The sequence below is a fragment of the Hyperoodon ampullatus genome, assembly GCF_949752795.1.
Source record: "Hyperoodon ampullatus genome assembly, chromosome: 14".
Taxonomy (NCBI): Eukaryota; Metazoa; Chordata; class Mammalia; order Artiodactyla; family Ziphiidae; genus Hyperoodon; species Hyperoodon ampullatus.
The window spans coordinates 11,762,832-11,787,262 of record NC_136927.1 but is presented as its reverse complement, the minus strand read 5'-3'; the positions used below and the strand labels follow the sequence as shown (position 1 = coordinate 11,787,262).

The window sequence follows — 24,431 nt, the reverse complement described above, 5'->3', positions numbered from 1 at the left end:
CTGCCCTAAGACACTCCTGTTCACCAAGTGAGAACTGGAAAACTCAAAGGAGTCACTACATCCAGCCCACACTCAACAGAGGGGATTAGACAAGGGCCTGAAAACTAGGAGGCAGTGGGTAACTGGGGGCCATCTCAGAGGCTGCCTACCACTCTGTCTGACTGACCCTAATAATAAAAGATATGAAATTTTAGAGAAATATTTTATGAAGCTTGTAGTGTAGCTGATTTTTCAATATATATTGCACTGCTGTGTTTGTACTGCAATTTCTTCTTTGGTTCAGGATAAAAATTCTTTTAGATTACAAGAATACTGGAGGAAATTGCTTAAACATTCTATCTCCCTCTATCATGGCTATAGATCTGATCATTGACTCTTAGGCTGTTTAATTTTCCCAAACTGTTCAAGATGTTTTCCTAAAGTTTAATATAACATGTTACAGCTCCATACTGATTCTTCTAGCTACATTCTGTATTTCTTCTTCAATTTATCAATACATCTTGCATTTGCATAAAATTCAAATTATATTCCTTGATATGACATGTCTTTACTTTGAATATGAGAGCTGTGCCAGTTTCTTTTTGGCACTCTTGACTAAATTAGAGAAATAGTTTTTCCACTTCTTTTCTCTATGCTGCTTAGTTACTATATAAATCTATATTTTTCCTTGATTACATTTCATCAAAATAACAAAAATGAAGAACTGTGATACAAACTGGCAATTGTAGGTAGACCAGCACCTACATCAATTACCCAACCAGTGAATTATATAGTCTCAGTTAAAGAACCCAGAAATTTTACTGAATGTGTAGTTTGAATACTTCTTTTGAATGAGCAGTATGTACTAGATGCTTTTGTGATACTTTGGAATCTAGTTTTAAACATATGTAATTACTATGAACTAAAAAGTATCTGTAATAAGTATATCCGAACAAGAACATAGGATTTAAAAAAATTTCTGTTATGCTCTTAGAATGATGTCAAAATAACGAGAACAGAAATATAGAACAATGTACAGTGGTATCTGTGGAAACCACCAGATAATTACCATATCTTTAACAATGCTTCATACTTTCATTATTCTGTGGTATAATAATGTGGTATTCAAGAATCAATTCTTTTTTCCTTAAATAAGTGAATCTATACATTTATGAATCATCAATCCCAATACGCAGAACAGGTCTTTGAGAGACAACACATACACTCAATATTTTTCTTTATTGACATATCACTAGTTTTTCTTTTTGTAATATAAACATGCTATTCTCTTACATCAGTTTTTATCTTCAATGACATATGAAAGATCCAAAATCAAATTGGCAGTCTCCACAGCCACCTGTAGGCCACTAAGCTTTGCAGTAAAACAGTCCAAGGTCAGGTTGCCGGCTGAGTCCGTGGCTTCACATGGAAGGCAGGTTTGAGGCACAAAAGGAAGACGAGCGCTCCTTAAGAAGGACCAGCTAAGTTCTTCCTGGCTGCTGTAGAGTCCACAGCCACATCTTGAAAGCAAATCTGGCCAGTTCACAACAGAGGAAGAATCAGCCCGAACTGACCAAAAGTGTCCATACTTCCCGTCAGTGAGAATTTCACCTCCGTCGTGTTCTAAAGAGCCAGCGAGAGATTCGAGTGCGCTGCAGAACGCTTCAGCGATGAGCTGGAGCTCTGTCTGGGTACATCCGTCACCTCTAAGAATGCCTTCTGGCTCGCTACGCGTCTAAAGAGTAACAAAACCATTGAAAACACAGAACAGAGCAATTAATATGACAAAAATGTTTCTGAAAAATACTTGATCAAACCCTTATTCATAGGGGTTTGGCACAAGGCTAAAGGGCATGGATGGGCCAGCTGGTCAGGCTAATCCCTTAACCTGGTTGTTGTAGTAAAAATGCTCGCTACCAGTCATGTTATCAGAATGAATAACTCAGAATAGACCCCACCATCAACTTATTCTGAAGGACTGCCCAGTACTGCCTCCTTAATACATGAAGGACAAGGTATAATATGTGAATCACAGGCTTCTGTACATCCGGGAGGAACCTCTGGAAGACAAATGTCCCAGACGAAGTACTTATTTATGCTTGGCAAATGTCTGAGATTTGTTTAAAATGCGAAAACCTGTATTATTATTAAGACAAAAACCATTTAAGCACGTGTCATTTTCACATTAATGTTTAAAAAATAACTATTCTTCTTTTTAAATTAATGACAAGGTTATACAACTTTGCTTCTTTTTCACCATTTAAAAAAGTTTATCCTAGAAATTTCATGATAGAAAAAGTAATATATTAGCAAACTCACACTTGAATGATAGTTAAAAACCCATATCCTAACTCCTTAAAAACAGTGACCACTTTTTTCTTTTGCCCAGGAGGTTGGAACCAGATGAGATCATCTCTATGGCATATTCTTTCCCTATATTTTCAGTGCTATACTGTTTCTTTAAAATCCTACTCAAAACACCTTCCTTCTCCAAAAGACTTATTCTAGTTTACTCAGTCCCATTTGCAGACCATGTTATTGTCCATTCAGCATCAACAGACTGGCAATGGTTTTGTTTTTCATAATGTAAATTCCAATAACTTTTCACGAATGGGCTTTATCCTCAAACAGATTTTAAATTATTTGGGGAAGCAGTGCAAGGCATGTCTATGAAAAACGTTTACACCCAATCCCAGGCATCCCAGGGAGCTCTGCACTCCTGACTAACCGAAGAGCCAACTGAAAATACTTGGAAAACACATACATTTTTGTATCCATTTTCAAATAGAGTAGGTCAGTGTTAATGAAATAATTAATAAGAACTACAATGCACTAAATTTACTGTCAGGAAATGGAGTTTCATAGATTAATAAAACAATTCTATTTAATAGAATCAATATATCATAAATGAATACCAATTTAAAAATTATAATAGAGTCTAATAATTAGCATGCTTTAATAAATGAAATTAAGTTTTTTTCTTGAAGATCCAGAAGGTACTGAAGTATTCTATAGAATCTCAACACTTTCATCATGAATACCAATTATTACTGTACCACAGCACTTGAGATCTCTAAGATGACAGCTCCCATTAACAGAATGCTCATTTCAACAGACAGTAGAGACAGTACTCAAAGAATGTGATCACCTGCTAAAAGGTTGGATTAATAATCATTGTGATAAAGATATTACCTTATAATTGCAAGTGTTATTTTCCTCAAGTGTTTTCAAATACAATATTTGATTTCAAGACTACTGAGAAATTAAGCATTAAAGGCTCCAGAGTATTATGATTTAGTTTATTATCTCATAAAATGAATGTTGCTGAGAATTCAGATAATTTAAGAAGGACTACCTAACCTACCTTGTGTCTGATATATGCCGCCAAATGAGTTTCAGTACAGCCACCTCCTAATAAAAGACATGGTTCCTTGATTGTTAACTGCAAAGCATGCAGTGCTGCTTGACACGTGAGCTAAAAAAGAAACGAATCACCAGTATCTGACACTGACATCAGAAACACAAAGAAATATAACCACGTTTTCAAGGCAACTTAGAGAGTGGTCTCAAAGAGCCTGATTTTAGGGCTTCTCTGGTGGCGTAGTGGTTGAGAGTCTGCCTGCAGATGCAGGGGGCACGGGTTTGTGCCCCAGTGCGGGAAGATCCCACATGCTGTGGAGCGGCTGGGCCCGTGAGCCATGGCCGCTGAGCCTGCGCGTCCGGAGCCTGTGCTCCACAACGGGAGAGGCCACAACAGTGAGAGGCCCGCATACTGCCAAAAAAAAAAAAAAAAGAGCCTGATTTTAATTGCAGAAGAACAAAACTGGTGTCACTAAGGTTGTCATGTGATGAATACATTTTGGAATAATAAAGATGAAATAATAAAGAGATGAAAGAAAATACTTTAGCCAGATGTTTGTTTTCATGGTCTGGATTAATATCCTCTTTCATATACATTTAGCTCTCCAAATTGAGATTCACAAATACAATAACTGGATCAGCAAGGTATGCAAATATTTCTACCAAAAAAATATTTCAGTCTAAATAACTTAGCTGTATAAATGCTACAGAATTTATTTCAAGTTGCTATGGAAATGATCCAACCAAGCAGTAATAAAAACACACAGACCTTGAATATTCACCAAGGATAGATCCTTGAGCATGCATTCTTCAAGTCTGTGACCAATGCCATAGGGCATCGCTTCCATTGTATAAAAGCTGCATGTGTTATTGCTGTTCGTGGACAACATGCTGTTCAGAGGTGGATGATGGGTATAACTGGGGAACCTACTGCTAAGTGAATTATTCATACACATTAGCATCAACAAGTACACAATTGAAGTTAATTTCTTAAGAAAAGTCCCCATCAAGGACTTTTAGATTGCTTGTAAAATACTAGAAATAATAAAAGGCAACATGCCAAGTTTCTGTAGTATCACAGGCAATTCAGTCAGCTTACTTGTAATTTTAATTCTCACATTTTTGTTGTTTTTGCTTTCTATACAACCTAGGGAAGTTATGAAGAAAAAAAAGCGTAGCTCACCGATGTGAAAAAAAATTATAGCACTTGTCTGAGTGATTATTTAATCCCTGCCTCAGCCCCTAGACATGGAATTCAAAGTTTATTACTTACCTTCAGTTCATCCCAGGCTGTGTCATTTCTGTTGCAGAGAAGCAAACTGCAGACAGTTGCTTCATTAGGAATAAGATGAAAAAAATGTTTGAAGCCAAATTTTGCAGTGCACAAATCTTTCACACTTCCATAACTACTGGGAGAGATTGAGTCCAAGGAACCAATAGGCCTTGTTCCTATTTTTAAAAAAAGTTTAGAAAACACAAAATGGATGAGTAAAGATGGAGCATACAATAATTTACAATTATAATATTTATTCCTAGCCAATATAAAAGTCCCACAAGCATATCATTTAAGATATGAAATATAGGATAAAGAAATAAGATGCATCATCTTAAACTTATAAGTAGTATTCTGTCATTAAAATCATATGCAAATAAAGCAGAAGTTCTTTTGGTTTACAGACTTCTTTGAACATGTTAGAAGCTATTTTGTACTCTCCAGAAAAAGACACACACAATTTTGCATACATTTTCAGGAAGTCCAGGAATCTTGGAAGCCCGTGCAGGGATCAGAGACCCCAAATTAACAACCCCACTAATCTGGAATGAGGATGAAGTGAGGAGACAGGCCATTTTTTAAAGGTGTTATGATTTTTACCTTAAAACATGCAAATTAAGCTATGCAAATAGCTGTGTAGTTGAATTCTTTTGGGGCTCCATTTAGTGAACATATAGGAATTTTTTTCTTTTTTCTTTTTGCCTAACAACTGTTTGCATGTAAACAACTACCTAAATTATGCCAAAATAAAGTATGTGACATTCTTATTTCATTTTCTTATTCTTTGATTATATTTTGACCTCCTTCCTGTACAGGTAAAGTAGTAAAATTTTACAAAACATAAATTAATAAAAATATGAATAAATGAGAAGTTAGGATGACTTGAAGGTTTCTAAAAATCTCTAAATGTAGTAGTTATGTAAGAAACAGCACAAACCTTCTATAAGGAGTAACAATACTAGTTTAAAGTCTTCAGATTAAAATTGTAACTCTTAGCAATGTACCTTCTTGGACCAGTCCCCTCTTTGAAACTAATGGGATTAAAATAATTATGTCTAAAAATACGTGCAGCTCAAAAATTTTGTAAAAACCCAGAAAATAATCATGAAAAATTTCACTTCTTTGAATACCCCTTTCTTCTTTACTTCTGAAGTCTCAAAGAATAAGGAATACTTGAGGGATCTAAAATTTAAGGAAAAAAACACAAAACTCTACATCTTGTATAATTTCAAGGGTGGAACCAACAGAGAATTTGTAAGGAGAGGATCCCCTTTCCTGCTGATCATCCTCTGATGTGGAGCAAGTCATTTAACTCTTCTGCGTGGGCTTTCCCAGAATGGGGATAATCATGTCTGTTTCACAAATAAATCAAACCAAATGTTAAAAATGCTCTGTAAGCTATGACAAGCTTCATACCCACAAGTCAACCAAGCACAATAACCCCATTACTTAACCTAGATCAGTAAAGAGGAATCTTGCTTGAAGGGGGAGAAAGGAGGTAACGTTAACCTAGATACACCAGAGAAGATGGATTAGGTCCCAAACATACTTCACTTGTTATTAGTTTACCGGAACCATCGGCCTGGTATAGTTTTTTTCCCCCCTTTCCCTTGTGTCTCAATAAGTTTCTGCTCCCGAGATCCAAGACTGCAGCCCTGGCTTTGCATAATGTTATACATACATAACTTGGGGAAGCAGGGCAGGGCGTGTCTATAAAAAACATTTACACTCTCCCCAATCCCACTGGCAGCTCTGCAATCTCTTGATAACACTCCTTGATAACACTTGATAACACTCCAAAGAATCAACTGCAAATACTTGGAAAACACATAACTTTTCATATCCATTTTCAAATAAAATAGGTCAGTTCATGTTCTACCATGTTCTAGTTACAAATGGGATAAAATATCAATTGTGGGCTGGTGTGGAAACCCAGTGCCCACTTATAATATTGTTTCCATGGAAAAATGCTTCAGTTTAAAAACTGACTACATAATCTATAATACTCAATATTCACAACTGGAAATCACCTGACTCATGAAAAGCCAGTAAATATTTAAGGATATGGGTCTGACCCACAATATTACCAATGAGTTCCAAAGAACGGTTTCTGTTATTTCTTAACAATTTCCACTTTAACGATCATTTGACAGTCTTACAGAGGCAGGGCAATAGCCCAGAGATCTTAGGGATTCAGTCCTGGCACTCAGCCTTCTCCTTTTCGATGATTTACAATAAGACCAAAAATAGTCAACTTTAACAGTTTTAACAAAATTTATTAAACTTTTAAGTCTAATAACTTACAAACTGAAATTGATCTGAATGAAATGATTGTCTTTCTGACAGGTTGTCAATGCAGTTAAAGAGATACTGAAAAGTGACTCAAATCAGGAACTTTTCAGCCTGTCATTTCTCTTTGGCTCTAGCAGGTGACTACCAACCTTCTATTTGCTTCTTTTTGCTGAGTTTGTGAAATATGGTGAATTTCTTGCCTGTTATAATTCTGTATGTTAATAAACATATTATTGTTAATTCAACAAACATTTTAGAACCCCTACTGTGGACCAGGCTTGTTGTAAGCACTGAAAGTAAAAGATGATCCCAACTCTCAAGGAGCCTAGCTGGAAATATTTGGGATAGTGGGATATTGAAAGCTAGCCTGTGGACACACACACACCCTAATTAGGAACCACCATTTAGGCAGAAGTACAGTTGTTTGTTGGAGTTAGATAAAAGTGAATATTCTAGTTGCAAAACTACCTGCTGAATACAATGTGACTTAAGAGCTTTGTAAAACTCAAGTAGAAGAATTTTGTTTCAAGTATGAAAGACTTCATGTGATTATGAAAATGTTAGATTTCTCAGTAATCTGTAAAATGTCTGGGGGTTAATAGTTTTAGATTATGACAGACTCTGCAGTACATTTTGGGGCTGGAAAATACCTAGAAAATAGTCCTCATCACTCAATTTTTAATAAGTGAACAACGCAGGATCTTTTTCAGAAACCACCTTTGCTGCCAGAAATGATACACACACACTGTGAAGTTGGCGGCTTCTCAAATTGTTCAAGGTGTTAACAGTGACACACACCAAGACTATCTTTGCTCAAAAGAAGTGATTTATTAACCATAAGGGGCAAAAGCTGAGAGTGCTTTTTACCTGTGACTTTACTCAGGGGGTCCATCACAGCCACTCCAACTCTGTCTACAGCAATAACATGATGCGTTCTGAGAAACTGCTTCAAAGATGGGTGTATAACTTTTTGGCATACGACAAGATCTACGTGATCACTAACCAGCTGCCTTCCTAGGTTAAGCAACTGTTCCAGGACTGCATTTTCAAGAGAAACTCCGTAACTCACCACCACATTTCCTTCTCCAGTATCAGAAAGGTCTCCGGATAAAGACACACAAAAGAGTGCCACCTTGAAGGAATCTGATTTTTTGATAGGTAATATCTTCATCAATTGAACTTCTGATATTTCAATAAGTATTCCAGGTAACACAGTAGAATCTATAACTCTTTGACGTTTTAAAGGGATAATTATACTCTTTCCTAAAATGATGTGGTCTTGGGCATTTTCTGGAATTATAAGCAGAAAGGCTCTCAGAATCAAAGTACTGATATGGTCGATTTCCTTTGTGGTGAGCATACAGGCAGGTTTACTTGTTAATATACTGCGCACCAAACAGAGGAGGATCTGAGTGCTACTAAAGTTGACTGGGATTCGACAACCACAGGCCTCGGATTTTAGGTAACTGGTGCAGAGGCTCAAAAGCTGCTTATTTAACTTAATGACAGTGGTGGGTGTCAAACCTATTCTCTGAACATTTTCAACTAAGTTGCAGCAAAGAATGGCTGTGAATAAGCCGCCGTCACTGAAGCAGGACACGTGATTCTGCACAGAAGTTGTCAGTATCTTTAAAATGGGATGGGTGACTGGCAGGCTGGCGAGGAGGGCTGCCGACTGGGAGGTTGTGCACACAGAGCCCCCCAGGCCGTTGTGCAGCTGCTTCAGCCTGCCTGCCGGGCCATAGCAGGATGTGATGATGCCTTTGAAGACAGAGAGGGTGGCCCGCACTCGTTCGCTTGTCAGTGGTTCACTTCTACAGAATGAGGGCTTTTTAGCTTCTAAACGAGACATCTTACTTCAGGTGGTAATTTGTGAAGACAGCTTTTATTTTGTTAACCAGAGTTTTCTATTTATTGTATTGTGGTGGGTTTCAACATGTAACAAGATTATCCTTCAGGAATGAAAGTCCGAATATACAGCGTTGTGGCCATAAAATGAAATACTTAGCTCCATGCTTATGATACTAATCGGCACGTAATGGTGTAATGACATATTAGTAATTCCAAGTATTTATTTTAGTTCATTATTCAAACTCTTTTGTTTGCCTTCAGGCTGAGACTTTACAGATTGTTTTGCAGCTCTCTGTATAAAGTATGTTCCGAGATGGATGCCTGTGAAGGAAATCCCAGCTACAAGAAGCCAGTACTTTCTGATCCAATTGCTATTTTTCATTTCTTCTTTCAAACTCAAGCTCAGACTCAAAGCTGCTTCTTTCTATAAGAAATAAAAATAAAACATTTTAGAGAAATAATTCCAAAACATTTAATAGGTTGTAGTTGAGCAATTACTTTAATGCCCTGCTCCTTCTTTAGAAAAAGGAACTATCCACTGGCACAAACCCCCAAAAATGAGAAATGTAAATCAACTTAGACTAAACATTCATTTCTTTTTTTTTAATTTTTTTAATTTTTTTATTAGTTTCTGCTTTATAACAAAGTGAATCAGTCATACATATACATCTGTTCCCACATCCCTTCCCTCATGCATCTCCCTCCCTCCCACCCTCCCAAACATTCATTTCTTTATTCAAGGAATCCCTACAAGAAAAAGTACTGATATTTTAATCATTTTGGAATGCACAGTAACACAGCTAGAAAGCTTACAGTACAGTTATTCAAATATGATATGCTTCTAGAAGACAAATGCCATGTGAAACTCATAGAATTTGGTCTCTGAGTCCCAAATGTTTTTATTCTCTTACATCAAGATCTAGTGTTGTTTCTTCTCTAACTTTCGTTTGCTTGGAAACCTTAGGTGTGAATACAAGGGCATTTATATCAGATCCTGCTTATAAATAATTATGAAAATGAGATAACTGTTAGGATTCCTAATACAGACACTCTCTAATGTACAGTCTACATCCAGCTAGACAAATCTACACAACACATCTACCGAAGAATAAACCATGTTTTAATTTTAAATATTTGGCTAAATTCAGAGAAGTTTTCTGTAGTTTTACCCCATCAATCAATGATTTTCAGTTTTGATGTCCTATATCTAACCATCTCCCAAATTTTGGCTAATGACAATAAATACAAAAGCCAGGGAATGTGTTGGATGACAAGGAGAAAAATAGGATCTGATTTGCAATGTGACCTCAAAGGGTGTAAATAATATAAAATGCTATCATTTACCAAGTGTGCTAGCGCTTGTACCAGTTTCCTTAATGAGGTTGGAAGAAGCGTGCCTGAGGCATAAAATTCTGATACTATAATAATATGTGGAAAGGATAAAAATCTCAGGTCATAGACCTTAACTGTTGAGGCTTGGTGCTTTGAAGGTAAAGGTTCAGCCAATTATTAGTTATTTTCAGGAATATGCTAACCACTGGACAGTGTTTAGCACAAATAAAACTAATTGAACTACTCAAACTACAGTACTACCCAGAGCTGTCTACGGCACAATATGATACAGACCAAAAAGGTGATTTGAAGATGTGCAAAGAAGATGTGAAGAGAACAAGGGAATGCTATGCAAAGTGTTCTTTTGGTTACCACTCCTCCCAATTTAGTTAAAGGGCTGTAACCATGGCAACTGGGCCCCAAAAAAGTGAAAGCAATGATGGCCAGCTTTCTCCCTGAAATGATAAAGCTATAGTCATCTCTTTTTATAGCACGAGGAGGAAAAAAAGTTTCTGTTTATCTTATGCAAGGAACAACAAAGGTACTTAAATATTATTTCAAAGGTTATTTTAGATTTGGCAAAATCTGTGAAATACATTTAAATGAAAGCTTAGTGAAGTGACTTCCATACATAAATTTGCACATTACAACACACACACACACAAACCACAAATCATAACAGACTGTGATTAATAAAGTGATTTCTCTAGTTACTTTTCAATACATAATAGTGACATGCGACTTTTCAAAAGTAGAATGCCAAATTGGCACCTCTAACAGTCTTGTGGTAGTGAGACCAGTAACCACATCTTTTGGCTAATATCTCTATAAAATGAGAAAGAAAGAGAGTGTTGGTGACTCCCAAATCATTTTTAGGATGTCAAAACTTGCTGACTTCTGGTCCTATGTCTAGATCTAGACAAAATAAGGTACAATCGAAAAGAAAAGAAACGACACACAGGGCTGGCTTATAGCATAGGTTTGGAAGTGTCAGTTCAGCTATTTCTTTCTTCCTAACAATGTGACCCATTATTCCAAAAGTTACCATCACATGAATGGCCCTGACTATTCCTGGATGCACTGGCCTGGCAGATGGGCTTTCTGCAGTGATGGATAACAATTAAATAATACTAAAACCTACATGACTATATTTTAAATTCAGAGCTATAAAATATGATTTAAAGAAATATAAACACGTGAAGTTTTTTCCTAAAAGGAATCAGGGCTCTTTGGAGAAGTGGCTGATTCTAGGTCTGAGGTAAGAAATAAACTAGATGAGCTGGGGACATTTTTCTGCCAAAAAGTAATAATGTTATTAAAGATCACTTGGATCATATCAAAGGGCACAGGAAAAAAAAAAAAAAACGACACAGGAGTCAACTTGGAAGGAATCTAAGATGGGACAATTTAAGCATTAAAAAGAATACTGACAGTAATAGACTGAGATAATTCAAATTTATTATAAAAACTGATAAAGGGGAATAAACCATTTATCTTGCTTTCCTGTATAAATGCATTTTGAGGGGTAACTGAATAGTTGAGGCAAAGTTGGTCCAGCTAATAAATGGAGAAGAAACGATAGCATTTCAGCAGCATAATTTTGTAACACCTCATGAAATAATGGACTACACCATCATAGTGGTTGGCAAATTATAGCCCATGGACCATATCCAGCCCACTGCCTATTTTGTAAATAGTTTATTGGCTCACCCTCATGTATTGGGTATGAATGCTTTTGTGCTAGAACTAAAAATTAAATAGTAAGAGTTACCATTAATTTTTTCAGTGTGATAATATACTTGTGGCTGTATGTGTTTATCCTCACTGTTAAAGATACATACCAAAACCTGAGACTTGCTTAAAAGTATTCCAGCAATTAAAAAAAAAAGGGAGGGGATAGATAAAAAGAGATTGGTAAAATGTTGATAATTGTTAAAGTTGGGGGATGGATACTATAGAGTTGAATATACTATTCCCTCTCTATTTGGGGTTTGTTTGCAACTTTCCATAATAAAAGTAAAAAATTTTTAAAATAACAGACAGATACAGCACATACTTTTGATGTACTTCAACCACTAGGACATTATTACTCACCTGAAGGTCAAAATGGTATATTAAAATAGAAAATGTTCCACAATTGTAGGGTCACAGTTCTCCATCTGGGGCCAAATGAGTTTCATAATTCATTATTTCTTGGATTTTAGAAATACAATATAGTGTATATTATAACACCCATACTCAAAATAATATGGTGTTTAACACCCAGAATCAATAAAATCATAATATAGTATAACACTCATCATCAAATATAACAATATTTCTGCAGTGAAACTAAATATTCATATTAAGTGGAATAAAGATTAAATTGCCTCATGTCAGTTAAGATCAACTAGCTAAGGAGTTATGACAAAACCTTTTAGATTTTAGAACTTTCTGGATTTGGGAATTATTGATAGGGGTCTATAGACCTGAATTATATTACTATATGCTCTTATTTCAGTGACTCTGAAAAGTAACAAATTACTTTGAAGCTAAAATATTAGTCATTCTTTGGTAGCTATGGGAGATTCGTTACAGGACCCCCCCTCGGATACCAAAATCTGCAGATGCTCAAGTCCCTTATATAAAATGGGGAAGTATTTGCATATAACATAGGCATATCCTCCCAGATACTTTAAATCATCTCTAAATTACTTATAATACCTAATACAATGGAAATGCTATGTAAGTAGTTGCTTTTTGGAACTTTCTGGAATTATTTTTAAAAATATTTTTGGTCCGTGGTTCACTGAATCTGTGGATTTGGAACCTATGGGTACGGAGGGCTGACTGTAGATATTAAGGAATAAATACAATTAGTTTTATTTATCTTGGAAAAATCAGAGAACAATAATAAAGAAAAGAACCTTTTGCAGGTTACATATTTGTAAGTGCGGCATGGATTTATGGCAGGGGAAAAACTGCTCCTTTGGACACAATTATGATCCTGGTGACACTGCTAGTGAAAAGGGCAGGACAAGTAATGGACTGACTGTCCTTTCAGGCAAGTGTCAAAGCTTTCTGTGGAACCAACTTTTCTAGAAGCAACTGAAGGATAATATTTTGCCAGTGGTTCATAATAAAAACAACAGGTTAACTCACCAACTTAGGCTTTTATTGCCAGAGCCCTATACTTTCTTAAAGATTATGTTTCCCATTGTTGGAACATGCCATTTGGTTGACCACATTAAATCAAACTCACCTGAAGCTCTCAAGTCTGCTATTTCCCTGGGATGTGGTTCTTCTCAGGACTTGTGAGTGCCAGACTGCCTGGCTCAGGAAGGTCATCCTTATTAGGAATTTGGAAGACAGGGCTACTTTTGATCCTGTGCCACCCCAAATGTATGAGCCCAACTAGAGGTACCATAACAACCAGAACTTTGTAGTCTCTCCAGAACTTCTGAAAGCTCATAGTGCTTCAGCATTAGTGCACCTAAGAAAAGGCCAACAGTTAAAAGAAACAAAATAAAAAAAATCCCTCAAATTACATCTATATATACTACCACAAGCAGAATATTGCACTCTAATAAAAGCTGCCTGCTAAAAGTTTTTTAGTTACAATACATTGCAATGTTAATTAACAAAAAGAGACGTTGTAGACTTAAAGGGATGGCAGGAAATCAGGCTTGGGAAACTTACAGAGTAATACTAAACGTTTAGTCTGCAACTGTAAAGGAGCAACACTACCTGCTCGGAAAGCCACTGGAATCTTTGGAAACACTCATGCATCAAGATCGTTTTCTTCAGCAGTCCCCAACCTTTTGGGCACCAGGGACCGGTTTCATGGAAGACAATTTTTCCACCGACAGGGGTGGGGGGTGGCGGGTGGGGGGTAGATGGTTTAGGAGGTAGTGCCAGTGGTGGGGAGCGGCAGGTGAAGCTTCGCTGGCTGGCCACCGCTCACCTCCTGCTGTGCGGTCCGGTTCCTAACAGGCCCGGACCAGTACTGGTCCACGGCCTGGGGGGTGGGGATCCTTGGTTTTCTTTATATAATTAATTATACTTTCTCTGAACCACAATGAAGTTAGATTTTTCAAAAAATATAATTAGCCACAATTTTTACAGAAGAATCAAATGGCAATCCTTAAGTATGCAGTAAGAATTCAGATTCTGCATTCGGACAGGATGTGAGCGATGATGTTTCAACTGAGATTGAGTCATGCATGGATTCCAATTGTAGCAAAAGACTTTTGGTTTGGACTCTATGAATTAATGCCATTTCCACATTTATGTGCTGAACCACTGCATTTTAGAGTGTTTACCCTTATGGCTAATAACTATACCCTGCAGGGGTTACTGTCAATCCAGTTTACATGAAGAAATTGGGGCCAGTAACTTGCCTGGAGTTTCAAAGCTCAGTAGTATTGAGAACAGTCTTTTTGCTCTATCTTTGATTTGGAAAGCATGGAGTGTAGCCCAGGAAGTCTGTTTCTGATGATCCGCTGGGTTGGGGAACTTGAGTCCGTACAACTGGACTCCTTATACTTTTTCACTTAAGGGCACTCACTAGGCTTTAGTGATTAGCTTAGAGACTTGTGATGCTATGAATGGACCTGCTCTCCAAGTTCCTTCCTGGGCACAGGAGAGTAAGGACTGCTCCTTCATCTACGGGATAAACTAAGAATTAGGTTCAACTGCATGTACATGAGTTTCAGTATCATAAAATTTCTTACAGTAATTTTGTGTGAATGCCTTTAGAAAAATGCCTAAACAGAATTTTCACTTATTCCTTCCCCTTTAAATCAAGATTAATATACAGGACTAATGAGCTAAATACCCAAATTGTCTCTGTGTTCTGTATATACATAATAGAAAAACAGAAGGCTTAGAGTTATGCCTATGTACCTATATTACTCCCAGCATTAGAAACCATTTCTCCTTGAGGTCCAAATTCACATTTAATAAGGACTTTGTTGCTAAGCTTAAATAAGTTACTAGATGGAAAAAACATGGCCTACTTTGTCACTCCAAGTATTTTATGCCTTTTTCTTTTCTAAAGTGCTTTGGCATCCTCTACACTCCTTGCAGCCTTTAGAGACCACACCTTTTATTGACATGCTCATGTTCTATCTTCGGAAAAAGTCAGTCACAAATAACTGTACCATGATTACATTTCCTTGCGAAGCCCACTGTGCAAAAGCCTTTGGGACGTTTGAGATTTGAGGAAACAATAAAACCACTGGGGGAGGCACCGGGTGACTCGGAGTAAGTAATGAGGGAAGAACTACAGTAAGGATTACTGCCTAGATGGAAGGAGGGACTGAGGGCGCACCAAAGTCAACCGGCTTGTGTTGACTGATAGGTGGCATTTCTGCCCATAAAATACCTTGAATTAAAGGTTTAGAAGATACGGTCCTTCACATCCAGTCTCAATACCTAAAGTGATGTTAACACCTCCAACTCTGTCCCTCTCAACACGAGCTTATCGAGTCACAGTACTTTTCACAGATGGCATCTCTTCTCTTCACTGTTTACTTCTCATGATCGTAACATATCATCACTCATTATTTGTGACTTTTTCCTGAGTTGCAAACTTTTAGGAAAACAGCTTACAGAAAAGAGTCATTTGGACAAAAGGATTTAATAATAAAGTTGACATAACTAACTCAATAATTAAAATTCAGAACAAATTAAAGTACAGGCTATAACAGCAATGTCTGGAAAGTGTGGTACTATCCTCTCCATGTAGGTCACAGGATGAAATGTGATGTATTGAGAACCTTCCTCAGATTAGGATCAAGTTAGCTCCCTGTACTCAATACATCTTTGGGTCATCCCTGGGTTAAGGACAAAGGAGGGCAGTCTATTTTATTTATGTTGTGTTTAACAGACTACTATTCTTTTTTTTTTTTTTTTTTTTTTGCGGTACGCGGGCCTCTCACTGTTGTGGCCTCTCCAGTTGTGGAGCACAGGCTCCGGATGCGCAGCCTCAGTGGCCATGGCTCACGGGCACAGCCGCTCCGCGGCATGTGGGATCTTCCCGGACTGGGGCACGAACCCATGTCCCCTGCATCAGCAGGCGGACTCTCAACCACTGCGCCACCAGGGAAGCCCCAGACTACTATTCTTTTCCACTAGAATAACTTAAAGATCTATGCATCTTTTTGTAGATTTAGGTTTAGTTAAACCTGGGAATTAGTATCTATTTTGGCTGAAAACTCGTATTTGCCAAATTACCACTGAGGCCCAGTAACAGCACGTTCTGGTTAGTAACTGATGTGGACTGATTTAATGATGAATTGCTGTAATATTTGCTCAACACCTACATGCCCCCATTTCCTCAAATTCTCCATATCTCACACATTGATTTGGCTAATGAGGGTGAGTGAGCAGGTAACTATTTTCTGATGATTATCCTGTTTTCCTTTGAGAGGCTTGGAAAACGATTAGGATCAGGATGACAAGGCTTTTTACTTTACAAAGTACTTTTACAGTCTTCACATTTAAATCCACAAAAAAACACTGAGTATCACACCATCTGCATGATAGTCCATCTCCACCAAGCAAAATGGACTATTTTTAAATGGCACAGTAACCTTCACCTACTTCATTTCACTTAATAGCTTTCCAGCATTTTACATGTATTCTGTTGCTTAAATAACCCATATTCTAGGGCCAGACAAGTTAGACTTCACTAAATAAGTCTCATTGCTAGTTGTAAGAAGACAACAAACTAGTTAGTGAAATGATACATTCCTTATTTTCTTCATATCTTCTTGTGGAGCTTTTAAATACAGTCCATATATTTTGGGGATAAAATTTTGATTTAACCCATTTTTTTCTTCTAAAGTCTTTTCGTGGGTTTTTTTTCCAAAATGAAAATCAGCATTACTGCCGTTTTCTAAAAAATATAATACTGTCTTACTTTTTTAAGTTAGAAAATACAGATATAAGAAAAAGAAAGCTAAAATATCTGTAATCATTTTGGTTTTCACAAAAATGTGATTAGAATATACATGCTGTTTTGTAATCTTTTCTTCCCGCAAGAATACAAATCTTCATTATGATTTTCAGTGGCTGTATAGCTTTTGATTTATGGCAATACCCTAATTTGACAGATCGCTGATTGATAGACATTTGAGATTTTTTTCAGTGCTTTATTGCTAAACATGTTAAGAATAATAAGTATTCTTGTAAATTCTCCAGAGCCCATGCTCATAGCTGCTACATGCTGCTTCTCAGGATGATACAAAGTCTTACTAGAATTCCTAACAATTAACTCATTTTTCAAATGAACTTACGAGAAGGTTTTTAAAACCTTGACTTTTACAAAGGTTCACGGTGCTGGGCAGCAGGGAGACAGGGAGCTCCAACTTGGGGGATGAAAAACGAAGCTAGATACAGCTTATCTTAAAATGGTCCTTCCCCAAAAACATTTGGCAACAAGTTATTCCAAGTGGTATGGAACTATTTTATGGACTTGAGAGATTCCTGAGTCTGAAACAAAAATTTCTCAAGAATACACTCAACATGATCAGATTTGTTGGGCAATCAAAGGATGGTTTCTAAAATAAGTTAGTGCTTGTTGTTCATTCACTGAGCCTTTCAAGTTTGCTTGGAGTAAAGCAGCAACAGAAATAACAGCAGGAAGACTTCTTCCCTCTCTTTACCCTCCTTTAGTCTACCTGCCACTGCCCTTATCTTTCCTGAATCTTATTTAAACACACTCCTAAAAAAACCCAAATAAACAAAACCAGAAGGTATGGAACTCTTTTGATGGAGGAAACCAAGAGAAAGGAAATGAGATTAGTAAATTTTACATTAAGTAAAACAGAAAGTAGATGTTTATGGTTTTATCCATTGAAATGCCTTTTGTTTAGAAAATGTTTAGAGGCCATCAACACAGATTATGCTTTCTTATACTCTTCTTTCAAAAGTGTATACTTTGCATTATTCAAAAGGTTTCATATTTTTTCTTGTTTTGTTTTCATAGCAATTTTATGAGACCACTTTATACATGAGGAAATTCTAAATGATTGATTCCAAAATTACTGTCAGCTACTTGTGGCACTCATCTTAAATTCTGGAGTCCTAAAAGTCTTGGTTGGTATTCTTAACAGCAATTTTCAAAAGTCAAGAACTAGTATCCCAGCTTTGGCAATAAGAGTCAATCAGAATTTCCAGTGCATGATGATGGACGAGAACATTCTGGGTGCATGGTGCACACTTGTGAGGGTCACTGAAGGCAAGCATCCTGGTGCGTTACACCTGGCATGTTTTTCTTCTCATGTCAGGTACACTGGAGGTTAACAGGTCTTGTGCCACTTGGTCCAAAATGAGAGGGTAAAAAAGCCTACATCCTCCAAAAACACACCCATGATCTACTAATGGTTGAGATTAGTGGGGCTAATTTTAGTTGAGTTTTTTTAGCTTAGTTCTTGGTACGGAATGAACAGCAAGAAATTAATGAACAGAATGGAGAAAAGCTTGCTGTATCTCTGCCTCATTAAAATATCGTCATCTTTTTGAGTGCATATAAAGGCCAAGAAAGGAAAACACTGAGAGATATGCTTCAGACCACAAATACTCTTTAAATTTAAGGCACTAATGTGTCTAGGACAGCAACTTTCCCTCCCCTCAATTTGTATTACAGAGATTACTAGCTCTTCAATTTCTACCATTAAGGCCTCTGACAGGCTTACTGCAACTTGTTACATTCCAAGCCAAAGGAGGGTTTCTTGGTGCTAGAACTGGTCAGTAAGGTGAAGGGCAAAGAAGGGCAAAAAAGCAGTTAAGCTCCCTAGAAAATCCTAAACAACCTGGCTCTGGCTATCAGATTACTTTCTATGGAGCATCAGGTCAATTAAAACCACCACATTTTGCTACTGATTAGGCCTACAACAACCTGGATGCAGGAAATACTCTGTGGAAGGTTCTCATTTTGCCTACTGGGCTTGCTGGACGCCATCTGCTGGTCTTTTGGACACAGTGTAAGGTAACTTCTTTCTGTCTTCACTGCTGCTCCGCTTAAAGTATTTGGGAAAAAACAGTAATGTTTAAAAAATTTTTAAAAACTACTGAAAGTAACTTAAACATGGAGAACGCTAAACAGAACGTTCAACAATTAATTAGCCCAGCTCTTGTGACTGCCATATTCGATGAAGTTTATTGGAATTGTACAATGCCTTTTCTTTTAGCATGGCAATGTTGGTGTTAAGTATTTGTGAATTCTTCATTCCTGAGTTCCAATTAGTAACCCTGAAAATAGTTCTTTTTACCCTCAATTGTTAATACAGCAGTTCACATTTTGGCAGTTTTTGTGTACACATTAGAAAGGTCTGCATGTTGTCTTCAGGCCTATTCAACTGACTGGCGTGCTGAAGAGAACAATAGCTTCCTTTTTTCTTTTTCTTTTCTAACTACATCACCTAAAATAACAGCTTTGCTGAGCTTTTCCAGTCTTGTAAAAACACAGGTACCAAAGACGTTACTGTCGATTCTTGATGAACTGAATGGACTACACCTGAGTTCTAAAGTTTCCATTCTGCAAAATCCTACCCCTACCTTGACCTACAGGCAGTCGCTGGGCTGCTGACAGCACAGCCTTATCGGGAGCGGGTCAGGAGTACGCACGGAGTACGGTGAAGGTCAAGTTATGTGTAAGCATTTCATGATCTCAGCTATCCCCCACTGTTACTGTGAATTCAATGTATTTATAAATAAATAATATACTGAAAGCATCACACGTTTTATAGGGGAGCTTTACTAACTGTCAACAGCCTAAGATGTGACAAGTGAGTGACTGATTAGCTACTAATGAGGAAGAGACAGTCAGCGTACTGGCACCAGGCTGTGGTTGATCAGAAAGGTCTGGAGCGTTGTTATAGAGTTTACAGAGCTGTCTGAGAATCCTTCCATCCCCTTTCACTGTCTTTACATCTGGCTGCCATTTGATGTCCAGATTGGTGGAGGAAGGGGACTGGGTACCTTTCAGACAGCAGACTGTTCCATATTAAGTGTGCAGCTGATTGGGCCCTTAGTACTGCAGCAATGACTTTATGTTCCCCTGGTCAGCTCTGAATCCCGAAAGGGTTGGCTTCTGTCTTCATCATTTCTGAGATTTCTACTTTACTTTCCACCTTCGTTTCTGCAGGTAACCTACTGGCCAGAGGAAACCGTGGCTACTGGGTAGGAGCCCCTCCACTTCCGGCTCCCACATGCCCACCTCAGCTCCCATCTTCACCTCCTTCCTCAGTGTCTCAGAGGAAGGCCTGGCACTTCTGTCATCTGTGCTCCAGCCGGTCCCACGTGCTGCTGTGTCTTCATGGTACCACCTCCATTAACCCCCCTCTTCTACCTTCCACCTCCCACTTGGAATTGGTCTTCCTCCTATGCAAAAGCTGACCATTTTTCTCCATTGAAAAGAACCAAAAACAAATTCCCCAATGTAGCTGCCCTTTACCAGCCTTCCTTCCAGTACTACACACTCTGATTCCTTTCAAATAACGCATGTGTCTAGAGCCACTGCCCACTTCCATCTTCAAACCCAAGTAATTTGCTTTTGCCCCACTCTCCATGGAAACTGTCCTGACTATAAAGATCGCCAATCTCTCCCTTTCTCCGTGATCCCTCTGCACCACTTCTGATGAGTTTTTAAAACACTTTACATACCTGAGACTAGTCTGATCCTTCTCAGTCTCCTTTAATGACCCCTTGGTTTCCATCCACGTACTCCCCCTTCTCAAAGCTCTGTCCTGGGCCGTCTTCACCCGTGTTCGTTTCCTGGGTGGCCTCATTCACATCCAAAGCTTCTGTTTTAACACGTCCACCAATGACTCCCTCATCTACATCTCCAGCTTAAACCCACTTTATCCCAGTTATTCCCCACAAGTGTCTAAACTCATCTCATATAAAGACGAACCCTCTTTCCTTCCCAAACTGCTGTTCCTCGTCTGCTTCCTGTTTTGGTTTTTAAAAAAAGGCATTATCAAAAAAAAAAAAAATAATAATAATTAATAAATAAATAAAAATAAAAAAGGCATTATCTACCATGCCATTCAGTTAGAAAATCTGGATATAGTGGATTCTGCCCTATTCCTTATACTCCCCATCAAGTCAGTCACTCAACCCTCCATTGGACATGACATTTCTTTTATGTAATTTCTCCGCACAGCTACAGGCCAGACCCTCATTACCTCATGATCTCCTCGCTTCTAGTCCAATGGTTCTCAAAGTGTGGTCCCCTCACCACAGGCAGTAGCATCATCTGGGAATTTATCAGAAATGCAAAATCGTGGGCTGCTCCTGACCTACTGAATCAGAGCTCTAGGTTGGGATCCAGCAATCTGTGTTTTAACAAATTCTTTAGGTAATTCTGAAGCTTAAGTCTGAGAACCACTGTTCGAGTCTATTGCCCACTAATCCATTCTCTACCCTCTTAACACAGCCATCTTGGGGAAAACAACAACAAATACAACAAATACATTCATGTTTCTGCTTTGCTTAGGAGCCTTCAGTGACATTTTTGACTAGAGGGTGAAACCTACATTTCTTAGTACAGCACAAAAAGCCCACCAGGATCTAGTTCCAGAAGGGAAAGCACAGCAAATTATTTTAGTAAGGATGTATTGTTGTGTAGTGATTAAGGGGATGAGCTGTGGAATCCTACTGCCTGGGCTTTCCATCTCTGCCTTACCACTTTGCAACTGGCTGTGACCTTGGATGAGTCACTTAACCTCACAATGCCTCAGTCCCATCACCCATAAAATGAGAATAATATTGACATCCATCACAAGGCTGTTGTGCAGTTATCACAATACCTGGCACTCAGACTGGACTCTGTGACTCTTAGCTATTATTTTGATTATTTCAAAAGGTAAAAAAAGCATTACTGGTGTCAACCTTGAGTGTAGAAAGAGAGGTCTGGAATGACTAAGGCAAGTGGGTCCATAAACTATAGGCAGTTTCAGTTAGTCTAAGTGTGAATAAAACCCCCAGATTCTCAAGAAAGAGGTTCTGAGGTCTTTGGGGCTATTTTGATTACAGTAGGGTAGATCTGTAATCAGATTCCAGGATGTTATAGAAAAGGTAACAGTCAGGCTCCTAAAATGAGGGCCAGGAAAGCTAATCATGAAGGAAACTGGAAAACTCAAGGACAGAGCAAAATAGCAAAGACAGGGTGATAGTTTCATATTTATTTCTCTGATAACAGTTAATGAAGTGAAAGTTGCCAGTGATTAAACATGAGACTCCTAGTGTGATGAAGCTCTGAGTAACGACGGAAATCAAATTCTAACCTCCCGCACAAGTTACGATCTTAGGCAAATTACTTCTTTCCTGCCTTAATTTCATTGTCTGTAACATGGGGCTATATAATGAGGATTCCTAAGTATATATCTATGTATTTGTTGCTTAGTCCAGTGTCTAATACGTGAGAAGTATTCAATGCATGGTAGTGATTATTATTACTGTATGTACAATATCTTCAATACAAATCATATATAAAAACAGGCACTTCTGGAGATTCCTGTTTGACTAAAGCTCCTGGTAGTGCTGAGACAGATGTCAGTCCCAGGACTGAGTGGATGAAGACAGTTGAAGTTATGCCCTCCTTCCAGGGCAATGGGTATCCAATGACTGGTCACTGCAGTGGTACAAAGGCCTGGCGGTTCATCCAACTGGGGCCAACTATGAAGGCCCAACCCAGCACCAGAGTTCCTGTGAGACTGGTGGAGACCCTCCTTGGGACTACACTACAGCTCAACTTTTTCTATCCACCCAATCCTGCTTCCTTTCTTCCTTGGTAAGATCCAAAAAGTCCTCCCTAATAAATGTCCTGCCCACAAATCTCCTTAGAGTCTGCTTCCCAGGGAACCCAATCTAGGACAATGTGGAAACATCTTGTTCATTTATCAATGTGCTTGTTTATTGTTTCCCCTTCCATCATTGAATATAAGCTCCACGTGGTCAGGGACCATGTCTGTCTTGGTCACTGCTGTATCTGCTAACTCAGCACAGTGTGACAAATACGAATATAAATTGATGACGTTAATGAAGGAAAAACTGCAGGTACAGTGAGCCTCTGAAACAGCAACAGGATTTGTGTATAGTCCAATTTGGGAGGAAGATGCATATGACTTCAGGAGGTCTCTCTCTCAAAAAGATTTCCATCCCCGGAACGTCCAAAGCCCCGAATCCTGCTTCTGCTTTCAGAGTTGGTACTACCACGCTGTACAGAGTTCTGACATCCAGTTCCACGTCAGAGGGTGGCTCTCACCTCCCAGACAGACACAGGTGGCAGCGCAGGTGCAACTGGTGCTTTCACTGGGACACCTTTTCCTTCTACTTTACGGTGTGGCCGCGCAGATGGGAGAAGGAGAAGGGTCTATACCTGGAACTCTACCTACACCACTGGAACACCTCCTCGCCATCTACATTCCTTCCTGCAGCAAGGATTCACTGCCAACAGCTGTTTTAAAGGTAGATCTTCAGCTTTCTAAGGAACCAGCCTCCTCCTATTCCCCGCCCCCAAATATCCTTCAGTGACACCAGTGACCTTTCCGAGCGGGGAGGAGGCGCCCACAAGCCCCCCACCCCTCTCTTCGGCCGGGTAGAGTGCCGGCTTTTTCACCTGCGATCCCGTCACTCTCACCTGCGCACCCGCCGCTGCGCCACCCCGTCAGCCGCCGCCCGCAGGCCCCTGAAGCCGAGCACCAGGCCGCCGCAGCCGTCAGTCCTGGCAACTCGCGCCCCGTGTTTGGAGACGGAGCACGCGCAGCTCTGTGGTTGGCGCCGGTCCCACTCGGATTCCTCTTCTCCGGGTTTTCGTGAAGTTCTCAGCCGAGAACGCGGTGGCTGGCACCGGAAAGAACAGGGGGCGGAGCTTATTCAGGGTCAATCTCAGCAAGTTATTGAAACTGGAAAACTTAAGTAACAGATCAAATGGACTTGTTAAGGCACAGTATCTTCCTTCTGGCGCGCGCTTGAGAGGCACTTATTGAACGAAAAAGTGATCAACCGTTCTCGGCGGCTCTCGGGCCTCCCTCATTTGACCAATCACAGAGCGCCGGATTCCGTTGTTCATCGCCAACTCCCCGCCTTCCTTTATGGCTGCCTGGAAAACCTGGAGAAAAGGATTCGACAGCGACCATTTCTGTGGATCGTGTTGGAGAGCGGTCATGCGCAGTGCGAGCTGGTGGCGCTCAATTAACAGCTTCTGCCCTTAGTCCGCCGCCCGGGGGCCTACGGGGAGCTCAGAAGTCCTCTGTTTCTGTGCCCTTCACCAATTAGATAATTTGCGCACTACGTCCCCATCCTGCTTTTTCGTTCGAGGACAAAAATTGTATTCCCCTGTACTATTCAAAAG

General features: G+C 39.0%; 1 protein-coding gene and 1 long non-coding RNA gene across 4 annotated transcripts; both read right to left on the bottom strand.

Moving 5' to 3' along the window:
• Positions 1-1,264: 1,264 nt before the first annotated feature.
• Positions 1,265-8,756, bottom strand: MKKS (MKKS centrosomal shuttling protein; the record flags this gene model as incomplete). Of its 2 annotated transcripts, XM_079720109.1 has the most annotated exons (5): positions 1,265-1,714; positions 3,344-3,454; positions 4,613-4,788; positions 7,772-7,847; positions 8,037-8,756. In XM_079720109.1, the coding sequence occupies 5 exons, from the start codon at positions 8,754-8,756 to the stop codon at positions 1,274-1,276; spliced, it is 1,524 nt and encodes a 507-aa protein (XP_079576235.1). In that variant the 3' UTR covers positions 1,265-1,273. The 2 variants fall into 2 exon arrangements, with proteins under 2 accessions (XP_079576235.1, XP_079576234.1); XM_079720108.1 differs by having other exon boundaries at positions 7,772-8,756.
• Positions 8,757-8,770: 14 nt separating this feature from the next.
• LOC307063804 lies at positions 8,771-23,824 on the bottom strand. 2 transcript variants are annotated; one of them, XR_013811258.1, is made up of 2 exons: positions 23,718-23,824; positions 8,771-9,179 (listed from the first exon to the last, which is right to left on the bottom strand). It is a non-coding gene; the product is annotated as an uncharacterized lncRNA (long non-coding RNA). The 2 variants fall into 2 exon arrangements; XR_013811259.1 differs by lacking the exon at positions 23,718-23,824 and adding an exon at positions 12,182-12,224.
• Between the last annotated feature and the right edge of the window lie 607 nt (positions 23,825-24,431).